Raw genomic sequence first — 25395 nt, forward strand, 5'->3', positions numbered from 1 at the left:
CATTTTCTCTGCTGATTGATAGTATTAATTTCTAGTTGCTGTGGTTGCTGAATTTGGAAGCTAACTTACTAGCTATTATATGGGAGAATCAATAAATTAGGATAAATGTTTATTTCCCTTGTAGGAGAAAAATAATGATCAATCTTTTACAAAGTCCTTGGCCAATATGCTCTGGGTAAGGGGGAAGTCTTCATGTGATAAAAGAGAAATAAATCAAAGAGTTTCTGGATTTTAAAAATACATATTTCTGTAATATACAAAACCAACTTCAATTTCTTGTCTTTCTTTTTGTCATTAAGTATGTTTTATTGAAGGAAGACAGAGCTCATTTAATAGCCCCTACCCCAATGGCCAAATCTCTTTTAAGCCCCTGCTGCAAGGAGAGGATTGCAGCTAAAGAAATGTGTTTCAGTACGAGGTGTCCTAGCCTTCTCAGATGACAAATGGAGATCAAAATAACTGCTTCTAATACCTGCTTCCTAGGATTTTTGTGTGTGTGCCTGTTTGAGAGTATTCAATGTGGAATCCAATAGAATCTAAATAGAACCTGCACTCAGGAGCACATGATAATCACCCCTGAAATATTATCCACCATTATTATCATCTTACTATTATCTTCTTACCTCCCCTGTTGGTGAGCTCTCTGATCCCTGAGGTGTGTCATTTGATAGTTGGACTGTTTTGAAATCTAGAATGTACTTCTTTTTATACTTCGAAAGAAAGATCACCACCCACTCTCACAGAAAACAAACAAAGCACTTTCTTAAATTGGGGAAAAATATAAGTGTAGAGATCGTGGTATGCATGGGAAGCCTGGAGTGCTGCAGTCCGTGGGGTTGCAAACAGTCAGACGTGACTTAGCAACTGAACAACAATAACAGAGGCCATCGCAGCCCTCAGCAGAACTATTGAGTTGGCCAGAAAGTACATTCCAGTTTTCTGGAAGATCCTGAATGAACTTTTTGACCAACCCAGTAGCTGATGGCCATTAAGACAGCAGCATAATAGATAGAATTACTTTTCCCAGAGAGAACTCCACAAATCATTAGTTACCAGATCTCCATTGGTTACTCTACTGATGTGGCTGATGAAGGTCTGTCTAGTCAAAGCTATGGTTTTTCCAGTAGTCATGTATGGATGTGAGAGTTGGACTATAAAGAAAGCTGAGAGCTGAAGGATTGATGCTTTTGAACTGTGGTGTTGGAGAAGACTCTTGAGAGTCCCTTGGACTGCAAGGAGATCCAACCCAGTCCATCCTAAAGGAAATCAGTCCTGAATATTCATTGGAAGGACTGACACTGAAGCTGAAACTCCAATTCTTTGGCCACCTATTGTGAAGAACTGACTCATTTGAAAAGACCCTGATGCTGGGAAAGATTTAAAGCAGGAGTAGAAGGGGATGACAGAGGATGAAATGGTTGGATGGCATCACTGACTCAAAGGACATGAGCTTGAGTAAGCTCCAGGAGTTGGTGATGGACAGGGAGGCCTGGTGTGCTGCAGTCCATGGGATTACAAAGAGTTGGACATGACTGAGCAACTGAACTGACTGATGCTACCTGCCCCTCCTATCATCTTCTCTCCCTGTAGATGATTCTATGGTCACATATTTAAAATGAAACAGCTTACTAGGTTTTCCCAGAGCCTTTGCTATGGTACTGTGTGCTGTAGCTTTCTGAACGGGTAATGCATTGGAAAATTAAATGGTATATTATAGTTGTCTTTCTGCACCTGTCAAATCAGATGTCTTCAGAGAAGCAAGGAGAGCATTTTAGACACAAATCTCTCTCCTAGGAAACAACACATCAATGTGTTCATTTCTTGCCCACTGGCATCCCCTAAACTGTGTGAACTTTCTGACACACATTTTAACCAATCAGGAAAGGAAGCAAGCCTAGCATACTTATTTGAATAAGGACAAGCATCCCTCACAGCTCCCTCTTCATGGTAAGCTTGATGTGTTACACCAGTGTTGCAGGAGACCTTATCTATTCTGGAGCCTTTCATGCCTCAATGGCAAATAAGCTTAACATGGAACTATCTCTGGAAGAAAACAATTTATTGTTTCAAATTCTCACCAAATTGGACATGGTGATACATCCTTAAAACAACATTGTTTATCAACTATACGCCAATAAAAAATAGACAGAAAAAAGAGTAAATAATGATTGTATAAAGGGGAGAAAACAAAGGGGCACAAAGCATCAGAGGTAACTGGGAAATAAACCATAAAAGGGGGCTTCCCCAATGGTTCACTGGGTAAAGAATCTACCTGCATCACAGGAGACAAAGGAAACATTGGGTTTGATCCCTGGGTCAAGAAGATCCTCTGGAGAAGGAAATGGCAGCCCACTCCAGTAGTCTTGCCTGAAGAATCCCCATGGACAGAGGAGCCTGCAGGGCTATAGTCCATAGGGTCGCAAAGAGTCAGACATGACTTAGTGACTAAGCATGCAAACCTTAAAAAATGCTGTTGAGGTCACTACAGACAGTCAGTTCTGCTGTGTGGAGGGGGAGATATCAAAGTCCTCAAAAGTTGTAAAGAGATCAGCAAGTAACTGTCATTAAATAAAGCTCATACTTAGCACAGAGGACAGGATGTTTCCAGTCCCACAACTTCTCTTATAAAGACAGAGGATGAAATGGTTGTTACAGTACTAAACTACCCAACTCAGTTTCCTGTACTTCAAAAAGGAAATAATGGAACCTATGTAGATAGTCATTGGAAGGATCAAGCAAGATCCACTGCTCTGGAAACTAAAACACATCCTATAAAAGTCAGTGATGACTATTACCTCATTCTCACTCATTTATACATTTAAACAGCATGTATTAAAAACCTAAACCATGCCAAGAAAATATAAAGGATGTTCAAATTATACAAAGATGTGATAGGATTAAGATGGTTGATGTAGACTATGAAGATTGCTTATCTGATGATGTTTTGTGAGTTGGGCAATTTGAGGAAGGAAAAGGGGGAGCTCAGAAGACTTGGGTCATAAACATGGTTTAACTACTAACTAGCTGGGAGAACTTGAGCAGGATGTTTTCATTTTTTTCTGTATCATCTACAAAATAAATGTTGAGACAGATTATCAGCACTTTCTAGTGCTGACATAAGCACTGGAAGGTACTTCAGCACTGACTTCCCTGATGGCTCAGACAGTAAAGCGTCTGCCTACAATGCAGGAGACCTGGGTTCAATCCCTGGGTTGAGAAGATCTCCTGGAGAAGGAAATGGCAACCCACTCCAGTATTCTTGCCTGGAGAATCCCATGGATGGAGAAGCCTGGTAGGCTGCAGTCCATGGGGTCGCAAAGACTCGGAAATGACTGAGTGACTTCACTTTCCTTCACTTTCAGCATTGTTAATAGGTAGAGGTAGGCTCATTTCCAAGGTCTATCATGCTTTGGTTATATGAATTTGGGACAGTTCTTCACCTCTCTACTTCTTAGTTTCATCACCTGTGACATTGGTACATTATTCATACTACATCTTAGGGAAGTGATGAGGATCAAATGAGGTAATACATTCGAGACTGCAGCTAGACCATAATAAGCATTCTATAAATGTTCATTTTAATTATTGATTTTACTAGTATGATTATCCTAGTTTTATTTAAGGATAATAAATTCTCAGATCTGTCATTACCTGTATGACACCACCCATGAGGGATGCAGCCACAGCTGTGGAGGTACATATCACGCCAAATAAAAGACCTGAAGAAAGAAAATGCATGACTGTCATCCGACCTGCTTTGAGGGATTTCTTGAGCTCCTACTCAGGGTCTTCTCTCATGCAAGCCATATTGGAAGGGGTCTCAGGAAGGATTGTCTACCCCATGTAGCTATCACAAACCCCAAGAAGGGCACTGATGAGAATTTCTCCCACAATACATGCTTTCCTCGGTCAGGCAGAATGAGCTGGAATCCAGCCTTGAGGAGGCTTCTCTCCAGAATTTAAGAAGAAAACTGTCATGTTGAAGCAACATGAAGATGCAGAAAGATCACTGGTCTACAGACTAATCCAGACTAAATTAGTGAGAATTAAGTCCATTTCACGGAGAAGGCAATAGCATCCCACTCCAGTACTCTTGCCTGGAAAATCCCATGGACGGAGGAGCCTGGTGGGCTGCAGTCCATGGGGTCGCAAAGAGTTGGACACGACTGAGTGACTTCACTTTCACTTTTCACTTTCCTGCATTGGAGAAGGAAATGGCAACCCACTCCAGTGTTCTTGCCTGGAGAATCCCAGGGACGGGGGAGCCTGGTGGGCTGCCGTCTATGGGGTCGCACAGAGTCGGACACGACTGAAGCGACTTAGCAGCAGCAAGTCCATTTCAACCACTTACCTATAATCAGCTGAAGAAATGACTAACTTCTCTGGGATATATGTAGTTTTTCATCTTTAAAATAGCTAAATATCTATTCACTTTACCTCGTAGATTTTGAAAATCTGGAAATTTTTTCTGGTCTTTTCATGCTTTATTCATAACCTCCTCATGGGCCTCAGTATATTGCATAAGGATTTCTTTGTTTACATGGCTATGTTGGAGCACCATGAGGGTCATCAGGGTACCACGCTCTGAAGCATCTTACGCAGTGTGCCTCTAGCATCATGGGATCTTGCTGGATGAATCAGCATATCTTGGTTATCTTTTAAAGGTGATATCTTTTTCTAAGCCATATTTTAAAAAACAATTGTTTTCATACATCTTTGTTTAAAAACTACCTTAAAACTATTCAATTCCCATTAAAACCCATAGACTAAATGAGAAAGGGCGAGAGACAAGGAGCTGGAGATAGATAGAGACACATTGACAAAAATAGAGAAAATTATTTTTCTCATTTTATTTGAAATTCTCTCTCAGGTAAATATTTGGCTCAGTTCCCAATGTCACCATTAATTTCACTGAGTATGTCACTTTCTAAATGCCAATGCTATAAATACCACTTTCCCCAAAGATCTCATATTCTAGGAAGGGATGACATCTAAATTAATTTATCCAAGAGTACCTGTTATATAGCAAGTACTATATGCTTGTTATTATTATTATTATTATATAAGATTTGGTATGTGATATCCATAATATTTATTATCAGGAATTCACTTTTAAGATGAAATCAGAGTAGCAACTTTGAAGCTGTATTTTCCAATCTCTCAATAAAACATAGAAAAACAAGGAAACCTACACAATAACAATAAAACCAAGTTTGACCAGTAAACCAATAAACTTGACCAATAAACTTTCAGAATTATAAAATTGCTCCCTTTGTTTTTAAAGATGATAGATTAGACATCAGAAATAAGTGTTTGCCCTAATTCTGTGTCACTTCATGAATAAGGAGAATTTCACCTGCCTGAAGAAAATTTAAAAGACATATTTTCTCAACTGTTAATTATCTTCTTGCTGAGCCAACAGTTATCTGTTTCAAATGGGATTCTAGGAAACCACTCCTCAATCCAAGGGTTCTACTTTTCTGTGCTGACTAGAGAATTGATTCAGTCCCTCTCTCCCCCAAATCTTTATACACCCACCAAATAACAATCAATAGCAACTTTCAAGGCAAGGGGCTTAGGCAAAATTGGTGGTGTTCCATGGAGACCTAGAGTGTATGGATCCACAGACAAAGCAGTAAATGTGCGAGAGAGAGAAAGCACCACAGTTTCAGAAAATCCTATGGATTTTCCCAGTGTTATAACAGCTTGGAGGATCAGACAATAAACCATGAGCATAGCAGAAACTTCTACCCAGCATGTTCTTGAATATCTGCTAGAAATTGGGAATTGCATAAGAAATGATGCTCATCCACCTGCTATTAGCTGTATGTAACTCATTATGCAAGATAGTAAAAAAAAAAAATTCAAGGCAATTCAATTACCCAGTTAACAAACATTTGTCAGCACCAATCTCTTGTTTGAGCATAAGTGAAAAGAAAAAAGAAAGATAGGATCCATGCCAAAATGTTGCCAAAGAAGGAAATGAATATACTAACTTAAAAGCTCAAATACAGAGTACGTTTTCTGGAAATAATTTACCTTAAGTACCATAAAAAGTATTTAGAAACTATCTGGTAATTTCAATACTATGCAAAAACATGTGGACTCAATGAAGTGAAAAGTTCAGGTCAACAGAAAACAAATGGCAAGAAAAAACCAGCAGGATAGGGTAAACACCTATAGTTTAGGTGAGGGTGAATCCAGGTGTGAGCAGAAAGGACTACAAGGAAATTGAAAACTATGGTGTTGACCAAGCACTTCTACTCCTTGGTATTTACTAAAGAGAAATGAAAACATGTTCACAAAAGACTTGTACAAGAATATCCATAGCAGCTGTATCAAAAGAACTTCAGACTTAAATAATCCAGGTACATCAATAGAAGTTAAAAAAAAAAAAAAAAACAGTGTATCTATACAATGTCATACTACTCAGCCATAAAAAGGGATGAAATACTGATACACAAAACACTATGAATGTACTCAAACATATTATGCTGAGTGAAAGGAGTCTTACAAAAACAAATGTGTACTGTGTGATTCTATTTACCTAAAATTCTGCTGCTGCTGCTGCTAAATCGCTTCAGTTGTGTCCGACTCTGTGCGACCCCATAGACGGCAGCCCACCAGGCTTAGCCATCCCTGGGATTTTCCAGGCAAGAACACTGGAGTGGGTTGCCATTTCCTTCTCCAATGCATGAAAGTGAAAAGTGAAAGTGAAGTTGCTCAGTCGTGTCCGACTCTTAGAGACCCCATGGACTGTAGCCTACCAGGCTCCTCAATCCGTGGGATTTTCCAGGCAAGAGTACTGGAGTGGGGTGCCATTGCCTTCTCCAACCTAAAATTCTAGAAGAGTTAAAACTAATCGATGATGAAAAATATCATAATTACTGCCTCTGGAACGAAGTGGGAGTAGGAATTGACCAGAATAACCAAGAGAGAACTTTCGAGGGTGATGGTAATAATTTATATCTTTAGTGGCTGAGTCACACAGGTGTATGCATTTTTCAAAACTCAGCAAATGCTTACTTAACATTTCTCCACGTCATTGTGGATAAATTTTACACTTAAACTTTAAATAATTATTGACTTCTAGTTAATAATATGCTAAAATAATTAGAGGGAAGTGTACTGATGTCTGGATTTACTTTTAAATATATCAAATATATGATGAATTAATAGATGGATAGAGAGTTAGATGGATGTGTGAAAAATCAAGTTCAATAAAACATTAATGGAGAATCTTGGTGGTATATATACAGGAGATCATGATAAATGTCTTTAAACTTTGCTGTGTGATTGTATTTTTAATAGTAAAATGTGAGGAACAAAATACTATAGCAGAATTCAAATCACTATTATTAAGAAATTTATTTTGTGGAATACTTACAATAACACAGTAAAAATCTAAGCCCTTCAAGTACACAGAGGGAGAGGAAAAAATTATGAAAATAAGAGAACGTGAAGAATATGGACAACACAAACCACAGATTAGAGAAACATTTAAGAATGAGGATACCATAAAATCCTCAATATTTGAAGGTAATAACCATACTTACTAGAAAATCAATTAAAATTTTGGGGATAAACAAGAGTTGTGCCAATGGCCACATATGTGCTTTACAAAACAAATGAAAACAAAAACTATAGCATTTTATTCAACCTGGTAATTGTCTTTTGGAGTTCCTGACTAAGGAAAAAAAATTAAAGATACGATAAAAAATTATGCATATGGATTTCATCACAGTGTTACCAAAAAAAAAAACCAAACTTCAAACTAACAGCATAAAAATGAGTCATTTTGTAAAACACTAAGCAATCACTCAAAATCATGCTCTCAAAGAATACATTAAATGGCACAGGAAGGTGCTCAGTATAGCATACTAGAAAAAAAAAATAACCAGGAACAAAATTATACATAATTTTATTTTAAAAGCACATACACTTTCCCAAATTACCTACATTTCCTATAGTAAGTAGGTGTATAATTTGTTTATACTTAAAAAGAAGTAAATTTTGTAAAACTATAATTCAATATAAGTGCTACAGTGATTATAAATATAAAATGTGATTATATGATTAAGCAAAGAGCAATTATCTTTTGAGTTAAGGTTACTGGGAGTTTGGTAATAAAGGATTCTTTAGAAAACAATTTGACTTTATTAGACAAGCGGACTGGCCACAGTGAGCTAAATGTCTTTGTCTTTGGAGGAACAAATAGGATCAATATATGGCATAATCAAGAGGTGTTGATGTGATGAATCTAGAGTGTAGGATGAACACAGGAGAATGTCAAATATAAGACTGGTGAAAGCTAAGCTAGCCAATCATTCTTTCTTGATACCCTCCTGGTTTCCTGGGACCTTTGGAAGTGTAAGAATTTATATGTGATTCTGTTTGCTAGCATTTCTTGAGAATTTTTGCATCTATGTTCATCAGTTCTATTGGTCTGCAACTTTCTTTTGTTGTGATATCATTGTCTGATTTTGGTATTAGGGTGATCTTGGCCTCATAAAAAGAACTTGGGAGTGCTCCTTTCTCTACAATTGTTTGGAACAGTTTGAGAAGGATGGGTGGTATCTCTTCTCTAAATGAATGATAGAACTCACCTGTGAAGTCATCCGGTCCTGGACTTTTGCACATTGTAATATTTTTAATCACAGTTTCAATTTTATTGCTTGTGATTGATCTGTTTATATTTTCTATTTCCTCCTGCTTCAGTCTTAGAAGGTTGCATAGCGGGGAGAGTGGAAATGGAAGGGTGGGATGAATTGGGAGATTGGGATTGACATATATATGTTGTTTGGTCACTTAGTCTTGTCTGACTCTTTGCAACTCCATGGACTGTGTAGCCCATCAGGATCCTCTGTCCATGGAACGTTCCAGGCAAGAACACTGGAGTGGGTTGCCATTTCCTATTCTAGGGGATCTTCTTGCCCCAGGGATCAAACTGCGTCTCTTTTTTCCATGCATTGGCAGGCAGATACTTCACCACTGTGCCACTTGGGAAGCCCGTATATACAGTACCATGTGCAAAATAGCTAGCTAATGGGAACCTCCTGTATAGCACAGGGAGCTCAGCTCAGTGCTCTACGGTGACCTAAATGGGTGGGATGATGGGCGGGGGGTGGATGGGAAGTCCAACAGGGACGGGATATATGTATACATATAGTGATTCACTTTGTTGTGCAACAGGAACTAACACAATATTGTAAAGCAACTATACCCCAATTTAAAAAAGAATTTATATGTGAGATTACTCATGTATCTCCATGTGCACTTGTGCCTGTCAGTATGCACTGAATAGAGTGTGCAGGATTTTGACATGTACCACATATACATTTCATGATATGGAATAGAAGATCCACCGGCTGTACCTACATAAGCCTTTACTGATCCAGGTGCTCAGCTTGTCAGAGAGACGAGGAAAACAGCTCTTGATAAAATCCTCAAAGGTCACTGTTGCTAAGGCATTGATGCTGGCAGCCACGGTGCTATATGGAGACAAAAGCGAGAACATAGCCCAAACTAAATAAAGCTGACCGGCCTGCCCTGGCATCCAGGGTAAATAGACAAGGCAAGGCTCTAGACAAAATAGACGTATGTCCTTATTCTGGATCTCCGGGGAACTACAGGGCCTCACTCTCCAAAGCTGCTTCTGTGTTTAAAGCTTTTCACTTTCTTCCTCTAATTCCAGTGAAGAAGCTAACCTTTCATTCTCTAACTCCCACTGATTTCCCTAGACCTTAAATAAGTTAACATGCAGTAGCAGAGAGGTTGTGTATATGTGTGTGTGTGTGTGTAGGTTAAACTTGATGCAGGAAGTAGTGACTATTCTAATTCAGGAATCACTACAATATGTCATTCATTCATTCTTTCATTCATACCATTTATACATCTGTTCATTCTGAGTACTAGGCATACAATAGTGAACCAGAAAGACATAGAGCTTACACTTTAGTTGTGACATAGATATTTAACAACTAATTATTCAACTGACTCCACTGTTATGAAGAAAAATAACAAAGAGTTAAGAAAGCATATCTTGCAGAGACCTAAACTGAAATGAAGTTAGGATTCTTCTCTAAGGAAGGGCTTCCCTGGTGGCTCAGATAGTGAAGTGCCTGCCTGCAATGTGGGAGACCCAGGTTTGATCCCTAGTTTGAGAAGATCCTCTGAAGAAGGGAATGGCAACCCACCCTAGAACTCTTGCCTGGAGAATTCCATGGACAGTGGTAGTTAAGATAGGTACTGAAAGGATCCTTGCAAATTCAGAATAAGATGTTTTAGAACAAAGAGAAAATTTTAAGTAAATGCCTGCAGATGGAAAACTTGTTTCATCCAACAACAGGAAGCACCAGTGTGACTAGCATGTAATTAATAAGGGAGAAAGAGACAAAGAAAATACTAGGAAGTAGGCAAAGATGAAAAGCACATAAAAGCTCTGGTATTCTCTCTCTAACTTTCCAAACAGAGTTCAGTCTTACAGCCCAAAATTTGCTTAATGGACAGAAAAATCAAAAAATTGGAGTTTCCTTTGTAGAACAACATGAAAACTTATTAAATTTCTCATACAGACCAGGAATATTTTAGTTAGTAGGATAGATGTATTTATTAAATTCATGTTATGCAAAATCACAAGCACAAACAAAAGTTCTGGAAAAGAAAGAAACAAATGAACAAAGCCTGGTCAGCTGTTTGTAAATTCTCCATTGCTGCTGCTGCTACTAAGTCGCTTCAGTCGTGTCCGACTCTGTGCGACCCCATAGACGGCAGCCCACCAAGCTCCCCTGTCCCTGGGATTCTCCAGGCAAGAACACTGGAGTGGGTTGCCATTTCCTTCTCCAATGCTTTCCTTTTCCACTGCTATCCATTAGCTAATTGTTTTGTTATCCTCCAATGCTCATTTGAAGACAAGCTATAGCTATGGCAACAGCATGGAAGAAAATTCAAACTTCGCCTTTTTTTCTGTAATGCAAGATAATAGTATTATTATTAATTCATTAGCTGTAGTTTACTTCAGTTGGGATGGTTCCAGGTCCATCTAGTGAAAAATTTAAAAGTTCTTTCCCTAATGACAGATACAGTTAGTAGAAACTTTCTGTGACCCATTTCTAGAAATTGAAATTCCAAGTACTTCAGCTTAGCTTTCTCCTTTTCCTGAGAATCAAGGCACAGTGTATGTCCCCTAGAAGACTTCTCTTCTATCTGCAGCTCCATGCAAGTCAAATAAAGAAAGGAGAGGATCAAATAAAATAAGCTTCTATGCTCCCTACATATATGGCTCAAAATCCATCATTTGAAAGCTTTAAGTTTTAGGGTTTATTTTCTACCCTTGAATCCACTGGGAGGGAGGCGACAGAAAGCTGTTTTTCCCCAGAAGGATCAGATTTGCAGAACCTCTGCTGGACTGCTTTTGCAGTCAGATATATTATCCATATGTCAATTTCTCAGATTCTAAAACTGGTACAAGATGGTGAAAATCTTTTTTTCTTTCCTAGCTTTAAACCACTATCTCTTTATTCTACCCCTTCCCTTGTCTTCCCCATTCTCTAACCCGACATCCTCCTTAACCTTACAGCAAAAGAAATCTCTCTATAGTATGTACTGTCCAGTATATCTCTTTCTTGGAATTTTTGGATTTGAGATCAAAAGAATCAACTATTCTTTTACGAGCGAATCAATCTGTTGACAGCTATATTTATCCATTATGGAGGAGTCAGCTTTAGGAAAATTGAATAAATAAAACAAGCTCTGTAGGGAGGGACCAAATGAAAGCTAATGTGTCATCCCTATTTGCATTTGATCCTCTACTGTTCTTTATTTCTTCCTTAGTTTCCCTGAGATGCCGATACTAACACCACAGAACAACATCATTTGTACTACTGATGCAAAATCCTATGAAGTAAAGTAGCAAAAATAATTCAGCAGAACACTAAATTAAAATTATACCATAAGCAAGCTAAAATCATTATGTGAATTCATAGATACTGCTATTTTGGAAATACATAAGCATACTAATATTGATATGTCAAAAGCTAGAAAAGAAAACAATAGTCATTTCAAAAATGCCAATAGTAATCACAATTCCATATATCTCTCTGATAAAAATATTTCCTAAAAGTAGAATAAATATAGGCATTATTGTTCTTATTTATGATTTTGTTAGTTTTATATATAAGTATATTAAATGTAAATAAATAATATCATTCAAACCAAAACCTGGTATCATATTTACTGGTAATATCCAGGAACCATTCCCTTTAAAGCATATAACAAAACAAAGGTTTCTGTAATCCCTCAATTTTCTTATCATTGTTCTCAAAGCATAATTATATGAGACTGAACATAGAAGTGTAGCTATTAGGAAAGAAGAACTCAAAAGTATTTGCAAATATTATGACTTGAGTACATTCAAGTTTTATAGAATGGACTGAAAATAATTAGAAAAAAATGATATCAAGGGAAATTCTGTAAAAGTAATGAATAAATACTATATACTAAGTTAACATATTTAAAATCATTCTTTAAAGCTTCAGTTCAGTTCAGTTCAGTTCAGTCGCTCAGTTGTGTCTGACTCTTTGTGACCCCATGAATTGCAGCACACCAGGCCTCTCTGTCCATCACCAACTCCCGGAGTTCATTCAAACTCATGTCCATCAAGTCAGTGATGCCATCCAGCCATCTCATCCTCTGTCATCCCCTTCTCCTCCTGCCCTCAATCCCTCCCAGCATCAGAGTCTTTTCCAGAGTCAACTCTTCCCATGAGGTGGCCAAAGTACTGGAGTTTCAGCTTCAACATCAGTCCTTCCAATGAACACCCAGGAATGATCTCCTTTAGGATGGACTGGTTGGATCTCCTTGCAGTCCAAGGGACTCTCATGAGTCTTCTCCAACACCACAGTTCAAAAGCATCAATTCTTCAGTGCTCAGCTTTCTTCACAGTCCAACTCTCACATCCATACATGACACTGGAAAAACCATAACCTTGACTAGAAGGACCTTTGTTGGCAAAGAAATGTCTCTGCTTTTGAATATGCTATCTAGGTTGATCATAACTTTCCTTCCAAGGAGTAAGCATCTTTTAATTTCATGGCTGCAGTCACCATCTGCAATGATTTTGGAGCCCCAAACAATAAAGTCAGCCACTGTTTCCACTGTTTCCCCATCAGTTTCCCATGAAATGATGGGACCAGATGCCATGATCTTCATTTTCTGAATGTTGAGCTTTAAGCCAACTTTTTCACTCTCCTCTTTCATTTTCATCAAGAGGCTTTTTAGTTCCTCTTCACTTTCTGCCATAAAGGTGGTGTCATCTGCATAGCTGATGTTATTGATATTTCTCCAGGCAATCTTGATTCCAGCTTGTGCTTCTTCCAGACCAGTGTTTCTCATGATGTACTTTAAAGCTTAGCTTAAAATTATTAGTATCATTATAGCTGTACACAAATAGATCAAAGGAATATAACAGAAAATCCAGGAAAAGTTTCAAAAGTATTAAAGAAGGTAGGATGTAATAAAAGTAGCATTTCAAGTCAGTGATGAAAAGGTAACTTTTCATTAAAAATAATGAGGTATCTTGCTACTATCTTAGCAGAAAAATAAGTCAGGAACTCCACTTCTTTTCTATACTATACCCCATGTATATACTATACCCCATGTATAGTCTAGATGATTTAATAATTTTAACATTTAATAAGACAATAAATATACTAGAATGATATCTGGATGATTATTTGTAAGCATGGAGCAGAGAAGAATGATATAAACCTAGAAATCATAATGTAAAAAATTAATTAATATGATATAGCTGTTCCATATATTCAAAAATATTAATAAAGCAAATATACATAGGACAAATGAGAAAAAATGAGATATATATCAATAATCCTTTCCCATATATATATATATATATATATATATATGGAAGAAAACTCAAAAGCAAACAAAAAAGTAACAGAGAACATGAACTGGCATTTCACAGAGAAAGAAATACAAATGGCCAGTGAAGGTATGGAAAGATAGCCAACCCCACTTCTGCTCAAGGCAATTTGTATTATACTAAATGAATTAAGTCAGACAAAGACAAATACCATATGGTATCACTTATATGTGGAATCTAAAAAAGTGATACTGTCTTACTGTTTTAGTCCATTTTTCTCAATACTCTTGCCCCCACCATTCTCCCCATGACTGTCATGTCTCACCTGGGTTAAGGCAAAAGTCTCCTTTATAGTCATTTGCTCTCACCACTCCTTCTTTTGCGATAGCCCCTTCCCTTCACAAATAAGACCGAGTCTTCAGCTGTATGACATCACTCACTCAAACTTCCCTGCTTCAAATTTTCCAATGACTTCCTAATTAATATGCAATGAAAGCTCTTCAGTCTTTCATGAAAACTTTCCTGATCTGATGCTTGCTTGCCTCTTCCAATTTCTCCTCATTTGCTCTCCTCTTGATTTCTTAAGCTTCAACCCCTCTCATTGATCCTGAACTGTTTCATACAGATTATGTCCTTGGGGGGTTTGGTATTTGCCCTCCTCGCTGCCTGCAAAAATTCCTGTTTGTGATCTTCACACTCTTTAGATCTCAACGCAAATGTCATACACTTAAATAGAAGTGCACTAAAGACCCTCTCAAAAACAGAGCTCCCAACCTAACCTCTCTCTATGCTATCACTCTGTCATTTCCTTTATGCTATTTGTCATCATCAAATAATATCTTGTTTTTTTGTTACTGTTTAGTTATATATTATCCATCTCCCATGTTTACCAGAATGCAAACTCTATTTAAGGGCAACATTTATGCCAATCTTGTCTGCAGCATCCCCACATCACCAGCTGTGCCTGGCATAGTATAAGCCTTTTAACATATCTGTCAGAGTAAACATGTGAATAATTTTGAATTTATAATAATGCCTACATTTTGGAAATGGATGTTCTTAGCTGCCTGAGTGTGTTATTAAAGATGTAGAGAATGGATTGCAAAGAAGAGATCTGGAAGAATCTACCGCAGCTGAATGAGAAATGCAAGCAAACAGAGCTGCCTTGTGGGCAAGTGATGTGAAACCATGGGGGCAGTGAGCTCCAGAAGAGGTTGAGAAAATAAACAGAGAGATCTAGTGCAAGAGCAGGCCTAGGTTTACATACGACTTCTGCAGTTTACTCTCTTACCGTGGGTAAGTTATCTACCTTGCTAAATCTCAGTTTCCTTATCTATCAGCAGAAGATAATGAGTAGTTTCGGTCTCATATACTGTATGACAACTGATGAACAGATACATATAAAGCATTCAGAAGGCAGCTAATACACAGTGAGAACTCAGTAATACTGGTGGTGAGTACCACTAATACTCTTGTCATCCTTGTTGCTTTGTTATTACCATCCTCATTATCAGAACACTATTGACAAGTGTTATCAATACACTAACCTCAAAGTTCCACTGAAGGCACAAGCCACGAAAAGTCCTGGAAGTCCAGGCATCGTGGAAAATAACTCCATGACGAAGTATGGCATCAGCTGAAGAGGAGGCAAGACGAGATGGGACAGGTGAGAGGTCTCATCAGCAATGTCTGAAATGTGGGATTTTGGGGGCTTCCTGTGCGGCACTAGTGGTAAAGAATCTGCATGCCAATGCAGGAGATGTAAGAGACACGAATGCCATCCCTGGGGTGGGAAGATCCTCTGGAGGGGGAAATAGTACATCACTCCAGTATTCTTGCTGCGAGAATCCCATGGACAGAGGAGACTGGTGGCTGACAGTCCATGGGGTCATAAATCCTTGGGCAAGACTAAGCATCTGAGCACATATTGTAGCTTTTTAGCAAAAGAAGGTGGGGGAAAAAAGAAAGTAATTATAAAGAAGTTTTCATTGACTATGGTTTTTAAATGCCAGCAAATGAAGTTATGATCCATCCAATTTCCATGGACCTGAGGTCCAGCTGTAGGGTAGGAGAAGCGGTAGGAAGCAGACAGTCATATTAGGAAAACCCACTGTATGAACTTTAGAATGTTCAGAAACCTTTAATTTTTTTTAATGTTTTCAATGTGTGCCATTTTCTTGCCTGTTTACTTTAATGATAGAAACCAAGCCATAAAAACAAGTGCTTAAAACAGATCTTCAGGGAATCTAGGTATTATGGTTCTACTCTGGAGCTAGATTCGTGGGAGAGGAGCTCCCACAAGACACAGTGGCAGTTTAACAAGTAGGAGGAGAGAGTGAAGACTATAGATCCTGGTCTGTGACAATATCATCCAAGAGGAGAGGAAAAAATCAAATCGTGGGGTTTGGGAAATAGCTAGAGGTCCAGGTGGAAAAAGAGAAAGGCTCAACATTATCTAGTGATGGCCCGAAACACACTCATTTCAGCTGGCCCCAAGGGAGCACATACCTGGTCTGGGGCTGAGATGATGCCCGAAGTCCAAGGATCACAGTCTTTGAAGTGCGCGTACATGGTTAAACCAGAAAAGACTGCACATAGCAGAATGATCCAGAGACCTAGCAAGTTGAAGTACAAGGCTCTAGAAAAGAACACACGGTAGACTCTATGTCAAACTATAATGTGATGAGGTTGTCAACTACAATTTGGCACTTGCCATGGCATTAAATCATGAGCTGCTGCAGCTGCTGATTTTCAACACATCCTGAAAGGAGTTTAGGTTGGAGAGCAGAAATGAGGCACTCTGTGTTCAGGAAAAACTGGCAGGACAGGTCTTCAGATAGTTAGATATTTTAAGCAGCTAATTTTATGAGCTCAATTTTTATATCTCCTTATATCTAGAAAAGCATTAAAATTCTTCATGGTGATGGCTGTTCCTAGTGACTAGCAAAAGCTTCACAAGACTAGTTAGAAACCTTCTGGAAAAACATGTGCTTGACTGCATGTATTCTTTATTCACCAAAATCACAAATGTACTGACCTTTCCCCCCTGCCTCTTTGGAGCAGTTTCTCAGAGCTCTCTGAGGTGCTGTCTTCTGGGCTTCAGTTCTCATTTTTTGCCCCAAATAAAATTTAACTTGCATCTGTTACATAGTGCATTTTTCTAAGTCAACAAGGTCATTACCAAAGAATCAAGACAAAATTCGGATGGCCTTTTTGCTATAAAATAAAATTCTCTAGCCTTCAGAAATCTGTATATTCTGATATCAAGTCACTATGTTATTCACCTGAAACGAATATACGCGAGTCCTAAGTCACTTCAGTCGTGTCTGACTCTTTGAAACGCTACGGACTGTAGCCCACCAGGCTCTTCTGTCCACGGGTTCTCCAGGCAAGAACACTGGAGTGGGTTGCCATGTCCTCTTCCAGATGATCTTCCCAACCCAGGGACTGAAACTGCATCTCCTGTGGCTCTTGCATTGAAGGCAGATTTATTACCACTGATGCACCGGGGAAGCCCCATAATATTATGTCAATTATATTGCAATTTAAAAAAATCATTACATTTTGTATTTTTTCATTTTTATTTGGGAATGTTACATTTTTAGACTGATTATGAAATTTAAACGAGATAGATTTTTTTATGGGTTTTTTAATTCGAGAGTTTTTCTGTAAAGCTTTTGAAATTGAGAGGTTTTCTGCGAAGCCTTAAATATGGGGTCAGGTCTAATTCCTTGGGTGAAATTTCATGTATCAATCACTCATATTATATAACTTCAAATAATTTCCCCTCTCTCAATTCATGAAACTGTCAAAAAGCCAACTTATGTTTTAACATCTGTTTTCCCCCCACAGGGATGATGAGATAAATGTAGAAATAGACACATTTTGGCAATATTCACTTTAGGGATTAAGTGAGATGAAATTTAAAGTTCAGTTTTTTAAAAGGCAATATAAAGTATGACAAAGCTAAGTCATTTTCCCTATTTCTTTGAAGCAATTCTTTTTTATTCTTTTAAATTCTACAAAATTCTTCTTAACTTCAATTTGAGTGCATTGGTAGTATCTTATGGCTATTTTGTATTCATACTGTCCTTCGAAAGTCAAAATATCACACATTTTCTAAATCTCAGGTGTGGAGCCATATGCCCAGGACATAGGTGTAAGGCCTTGTACCAAGGCCACAGACGTGGGACCTGCGCTAAAGTCAACTCTGGAACTGACTAGGTGCCAGAGCAGCCATAGCCATGAGCAGTCCTAATCTAAATCTGCCAACCCCCTGATCCCATATTAGGTAAAAATACCCACTCTATTACCCAACCTATAGCACCCTAACAAATGATCTAATGCCACCCTTCCAGCAAGAGTTTTCTTTGTCTTGAAGCTCTAAAAAAGCCACAAAAGCCTCAACTCTCCCTTGAGCCGGCCCACTGCTCTAACAGTGTTTTCTGCTCTAATAAACTATTCTCCTCTCATTCTGCTTCATGTCTGGAAATTCTTTTCTAACTTGCACAAGACCATGACATCAGGGAAGATTTGAAATTTGGTTGGCCTTACACTGGATCTAGATGTGTGTGCGTGCTCAGTCATGTCCGACTCTTTGTGATCCCATGGACTGTAGCCAGGCTCTTCTGTCCATGGGATTCTCCAGGCAAGAATACTGGAGTGGATTGTCATGCCCTTCTCCAGGGGATCTTGCCTGATCCTGAACCCAGGCACTGAACCTGTGTCTCTTGCGTCTTCAGCAATGGGCAGGTGGATTGCTTACCTCTGCACCACCTGGGAAACCCATTTTTTCATTAGAGATATACTTTAACCCCCTGCAAGGCTGATTCTCCTATTTGAAACCTAAGCCATTTTGGTGATTCATTCAGAAAATACTTATTAGGCATCATTATGTACCAGGTTCTTTTAGGTACTGAGGACATAGCAGTGGGCAACCCCAAACCCACTGGAGGCAGGTAATAATCACCAAAGCAAAATAAACAAGGTGTTTTTATATATGATAAGAGATACAAAGAAAATAAACAAAGGCAATGAGAATGGAACAAAAGGGACTGCATGTGGACATGCTCATCTTAGCTGGGAGATGAGTGGTGGTGGGAAGGGACCTGATAACCTGCACCAGCTTCTCCTGCCCTCATAGCACTATCTCCCACCAGCACTTCTGAAATGTAAATGGAATTCTAGAAACAAGAGTCCAAGGAAGTTTCCAGGGAGCACATCTAAGATGATGGTAAGTGGTAATGTTCCTGGGTGTGAAGAAGATCTAGCTTAAGATGAAGGTGTCTTTTGTAAGTAAGCAGAATTCTAACAATGCAATTCAATTCATTTATAATGCGTCACTTTTGGTTTTCACTTATGGCCACATTCAGTATGAACTTTCTGGATGTATTTTCGCCTACCAGTGATTCATAGGTTTAGCCCTGATGGACTGTTTTAATCACATCAGATAATTGAATGGAAGTGGTACTTGTGATCAACATTCTATAGAGCCTTCTAGGTCAGAGTCTGCTGGCAGCTGGCTCTGAGTGGCATTCAGGTGCCCCAGTGCTGGCCTTGATGCTCAAGTTCTGTGACAAATGACGGTCCCAGTAGATCTCTACTCTAGCAATCTCCCCTCCAGCTATGGGCACTTTAACTGTACTGACCACTTGGGCTGATTTCTCACTCCTGGATGGTATCAATGAAATCAACTTAGATTCTTACAGGTAAATATTTTCTAAAGACAGTTTTTATTTTTTCATCTTTCCTTATTCTAACAAAATTCCTACCATAGTTCTGGTCTCTCCATGGGAGTGGGGATGGGTCAAATCAAGAATGGCGAGTGAAGTAAGCCAGAAGGAAAAACACCAATACAGTATACTAACGCATATATATGGAATTTAGAAAGATGGTAACAATAACCCTGTGTACGAGACAGCAAAAGAGACACTGATGTATAGAACAGTCTTATGGACTCTGTGGGAGAGGGAGAGGGTGGGAAGATTTGGGAGAATGGCATTGAAACATGTAAAATATCATGTATGAAACGAGTTGCCAGTCCAGGTTCGATGCACGATACTGGATGCTTGGGGCTAGTGCACTGGGATGACCCAGAGGGATGGTATGGGGAGGGAGGAGGGTTCAGGATGGGGAACACATGTATACCTGTGGCGGATTCATTCTGATATTTGGCAAAACTAATACAATTATGTAAAGTTTAAAAATAAAATAAAAATTAAAAAAAAAAGAATGGCGATCTTAAATGCTTAGGAAATTATACATATTTCTTCCTTAATGAGTATCTCTCCTTTTCTGACAGTTTTCATATGCATCAAATACTAATATAACAAATTCCAAGAAACTATTATGAATGGATTGCTTAATTTAAACCAGTCCACTAAATGAGACTGAAAGATACACAAACACAAGTACACTTGCAGGAGTATACACAAACACTCCTACACACACACACTCCTACACACACACACACACACACACACACATAAAAATTCCTATGTATATATGTATCAATTTATATGCTTATACACTCACATATATAAGCATCACCTTGAAGCATTGCTTTGTAAAATAAGTAATAAATATTTAATGAGCACAAAGTATCATTCTTGGACATGTAGGGAATATGATGAAAAAAGTACATTTCCTAACTTTTAGGTACTATTATAGTAATAAGAAGAAATTGGTCATGTTCACAAGAATAAATGGTATAACACAATCACATAAGACCAAAAAAACCTTTGCTCTAACAGAGAATTATTATTTATTTCACCTCAGGATTCTTCCCCTATCAGATATCCTCTAGTTTATTTTAATGCAGAACTTTAAATAAATTCTAATTTCATATTATTTTAAGATCAAAATTACAGTTGATCTTGAACACATTTTAAGCAATTCAACTATTTGATAAAGTGATGATCACATGCGTAGAGAGTTTAATATTATTTATTGTAATAAGATATGAAATGATAGAATAGTAAACAACATATTCACTTCTTCCTTCTGAGGGTATGTGAACTATATAAGTAATATATTCCCTTTTGTAATTCAAGTCACAAAATGTTGAACTATGTCCATTTACTTGTATCTTTTATTCCATCTAAATAAGAAACTATGCAATTAAAGTCTTTATGATCAGCTGTGGAAATATTTATAGAGACTGTTTCTCATTCCAAAAGAAGTTAAGGGCATCCTGACAGGTCTGCAGAGGCTGGAACTTTGGATAGCAGCAATGAGGATGAAATGCCTATTTTCAATGCAATTCTAGCTTATTTATTCCAGCTTTGCAAAAAAAAAAAACAGTGTATAACTTTATTTGGTCCCCACTCTGGAGAGTGGGATGACTTGCATGGTTTAAAAAAGGCTTAACAAGTTGTGACTCTGTGGTGTTCTTCAGAGTAAGCAGCCTGGTAAGACTGGTTACTGATTATCCTGACAGGAGTTAGAGACACTAAAGTCCTGTTATGACTGACTCATTACCTGTGTTATAACTGCCTCATTACCTTGTGTTTTATTCTCTTAACCTCCTTGGAAACTTTTATGGTAAATCCATCAAAATAAAGATGCTAGTTGAAGAGACCACATGGTGAATGGAAATAGTGATGAGAACCAACTCGTCACCGAAACTGTAGGTAAGATACAGGTGCTCCTTATCTTTGCATTGTCTCCCACAGCACCTAATTCAACCTAGTAATTTCTCAAAAAATGAAAGCAACAAGTGATAGTGAGAAAAGGCAAACAAAAACAAGTTCAAATCCCAGCCCTGCCACTTCCTCATGGAGAAGGGAATAATAGCCATGCCTGCCTCAAAAAATTATTGAAAGGGTTAAAAGAATCTTCACTTCTTTCTCTCTTTTACACATACATATACACACTCAAAGCATATAAATACCCAAGAACGGCAGAGAAGAAAACATAAAAATGTTTATTAATAACTTACAGCTTGGCATGCTTTTCTGTTTTGCAAGAGATGCATCGCTGGATGGTCGACTGATTAACTCCATAGATCCCAAGCCACGTAAAGGTTCCTCCCACTGAGATTGTCCAAAAAGTGTGCCTCCTGAGAGGATCTATATCAAAGCTATGAAGCAGAGAGAAATGAGTGAGCAAACACATTCCTTTGATACCTAAATATTATTTTAGGTGATGAGGTCATACAGCTAAATGTTTATAAAACAAGAAAAAGTAGCGTTGGACATACTCAAATATATTTAATCGAGATCCATTTTCTGCTTGTTCTAATACATTGTGTAATCCACCAGCATAGGTTGATCCTTGAATGAGAACCGTTAAGAAGCCCACGATCATGACAACCATCTGAAATGCATCTGTCCACACTACTGCTTTTAATCCTCCCTGAAATGAAGAGAATGGATGTGAGTTCTTAAAGTGAAGACTCAAACCCTTCCACTTCAGCACAGCCTCTTTGCTATCTGCTAGATACCACCCTTTCTGTCTTTTTCTTCCCTTTCTCCCTTCCTTCCTTTCATTCTTTCCTTCTCCCTTCCTTTCACAGTCACTGAACACCTTTTATCTGCCAAGTTTATTGGGGATAATCACCTGGGTCTGGCTTGTACAACTTGAGATTTATTTTTGTAAATTTAGTGAATAAATGTGGGGAAACGGAGATGGTAGGCTACTGAAAAAAAAAGAAAAGAACTAGGAAGGAATGATAGATTCCATACGTTCATGGAGAAAAGCGTTTTAAGAGCTGGAGGAAGATCGAATAGTGAGATGAGCAAACCAGAGTGTCAGGAGAGTGAATCTAACAGTAGATTTCAGGAGAGGGTGATTAAACAAGTGGTTAGAGTAGTTGTTATCAAATCTGGATCCTCTTTAGAGTCACTTGGGGAATTTAAAAGCGCACAAACAAAAAACAATGTTTGAGCCCCATTCCCAGGAATTCAGAATAAACTGAGGTCTGGGTTGGGGCAGTTCTAAGTGTTTCTGAAAGCCCTCCAGGTGACTCCAATGTACAATTCTAGTTGGAACGATGTGGGCAAGAAGAAAGGAGGAAAGAAAGAGGCTGCTGGAGAATCTTAGGACCATGGCGAAGATGGAATGCGCAAACTAGGAAAGATTAAATGAAGTGATATATTTTAAAAGTATTTTGAAAATGAATAAGCACTATGGGAATGAAAGGATGTGATATTTTTAACGCTGAAAAATAGAATTATTATCCTCAGTTACTCCTCCAGAGTGTCAAGAACTTCTATGAAAAGATGACAGGCTTCATCTTTATCTTGAGAAGAAAGAAGACATTGGATTTGTCTCATCATTTCTTGTGTAATTAAAATTAAAATGAGTTTAAAAAATAGACATAAAAGTCCCTTCCAGATGCATTGTATTTGCATATTCTGTTCAATTTCTGATTGGAAGGATATTCAATCTCTTACTTACCCCTCCTAAGTAGTGGTATTTTGATTTTCTTTAAAGGCGATAAAACCCTTCCAAATCCAAATCAAAATATCAGATTTTGGTGATACAAAGACCAATGCCAAAGACGTCCTTTCAGAGGCTATTTGGCATGGGTTATACAAAAGTATGTATAAACCTGAACTTAAGCTAGACCTGGGGCAAGAGAACAAACCACTTTATCAAACGTGCATCAAAAGGCATGAAAACTTCTCTGATTTTTATGACTCCTTCATATAGCAAGAACCACACCTACCCACACTCCACTCATATATAATCCTGATTGTATCTTGAGTGTCACTTAGGTATTTAATCAGTCTGTGTTGTTTTGTGTTGCTGACTGTTTATCTCACTAGGTTGCAAACTCCTGCATGGCAGGAATTATTTCTTCTTATTTTTAAAATCTCTTCCACTGTCCACTGATTATCTTAGCTATGCTATACATCCATGGGATTATCAGAGTAAGAGACTGCAAGATGAGCAAGTGTTAGCTAGATGAGCCATTGTTTTGGTGAGACATTGAAGCCTGCAGCCTGGCCAGAGAGGATGGAATAGAGGTGTGGTGAGGAGAGATCAAATTGGGCGGACTGACTCACAGACAGAAAGATTTTCAACACTAGTCTAAGAAGCTTACAGTTTATCCTGTGAACAATGCAAGCAGAGAGAGAATTAGATCAGTCAAGTGCAGGAAGAGATGCATGTTTGAAGAAGATTAGGCTGACAGAGGTATGCAGGCTGGAGGGAAGCACTGAAATCAATTAAGAGGTAGTACATTTAGCTCATTTTTGTTTATTGTGATTTTTAAAATATCCAGACTTGTTTCTGACATCTTTTTGCTATTTGTTCTACTTTTTCTATATATATATATTTTTCCTTTTGCTTAAATAAGTTGAGGGTGATTTTTTTTTCACTTTGTTTTAATTCCCTTTTTCTACTTTGACTGTTTTATTTAAATGGGTCCCCTTGAAATTGTGCCATGAATTTTTCATTTAAAGTCTAAATTTTTAAAATGTCTTAATCTCCAACAATTCAAGGATTAAAACATCTTTAAATCTAAGTACTCTCTCCTTGATTTACATGCTATTGAGGTCTAAATGAAATTATTCTTTTTAATCCCTAAATCACATATAATTATTGTTATTACATTTTAATATTATAAATTATATTATTTAATATTATATAAATTATACCACACTATAAAATTATTGTGATTAAGCACCAAAAATTGTTTGACTAGACCTACTGTTTATTATTATATTTTTGTCATTTTTTCCATCAAAATCTAGAGAATTTTATTTCTTCCCACAATATTTCCTTTAGGTTATTCTCTGGGGAAAATATGTTAATGGTAATTTCTCTTAGTTCTTGACAGTTGATAGTTTTGCTGAAAGATAGTTTTGCTGAGTACACAATTATAATTGACAATTGTTTCTTTCAATGTTTTGAAGATATTGTTTCACTGCTCTGGCTTCCATTACTGTTGCTAAGAAGTCTGCCTTTCATGTCCCTGGCAATGCATCTAGTTATCTTCCTACAGGCAAATACTTTGAAGCCACTAATCTGTTACGTATGGCCAGACATGTATGAAGTAGAAGCCCATTTTTAATTTAGGTAGGAGATGTATGTATGCTCAGTCGTGTCTAACTTTTTGCAGCCTCATGGAGTGTAGCCCTTCAGGCTCCTCTGTCCTGGGATTTTCTGGGCAAGAAGATTGGAATGGGTTGCCATTTCCTTCTCCAGGGGATCTTCTCAACCCAGGGATGGAACCTGTCTCCTGCTTGGTAGGTGGACACTTCACCACTGTACCACCTGGGAAGTCCAGGCTGAGATAGTTAGATAGCATCACCATCTCAATGGACATGAAAAGGGAGCCTGCTGTGCTGTACTCTACGGATTCACAGAGGGAGCCATGACTTAGGGACTGAACAACAGCAAAAGGAGGTGTGTGTCTGGAACAGAAGCATGGTAGTGAGAATGGAATAGAAAAAAAAATAAGATGAAGCTTTGCCGTGTAAAGAAAAGATGGGATTTATAAGTATGAAAAAAGAGATAAGAACATTTTAAAATTGTATATTATCATAACATATGTTAAAAAAAGTAGG

General features: G+C 38.0%; 1 protein-coding gene across 1 annotated transcript in view; it reads right to left on the reverse strand.

Moving 5' to 3' along the window:
- Positions 1-25395, reverse strand: part of SLC5A12 (solute carrier family 5 member 12) — a 51413-nt gene that overhangs the window by 8677 nt on the left and 17341 nt on the right. Inside the window, exons 5-10 of the mRNA XM_019975874.2 lie at positions 22080-22234; positions 21819-21959; positions 16388-16517; positions 15427-15515; positions 9379-9491; positions 3652-3719 (exon numbers count right to left, since the gene is read on the reverse strand). Coding sequence (XP_019831433.2) covers positions 3652-3719; positions 9379-9491; positions 15427-15515; positions 16388-16517; positions 21819-21959; positions 22080-22234 — 696 coding nt within the window. The remainder of the gene's footprint in view (positions 1-3651; positions 3720-9378; positions 9492-15426; positions 15516-16387; positions 16518-21818; positions 21960-22079; positions 22235-25395) is intronic.

This window comes from Bos indicus, chromosome 15 (assembly GCF_029378745.1).
Source record: "Bos indicus isolate NIAB-ARS_2022 breed Sahiwal x Tharparkar chromosome 15, NIAB-ARS_B.indTharparkar_mat_pri_1.0, whole genome shotgun sequence".
Classification (NCBI taxonomy): domain Eukaryota; kingdom Metazoa; phylum Chordata; class Mammalia; order Artiodactyla; family Bovidae; genus Bos; species Bos indicus.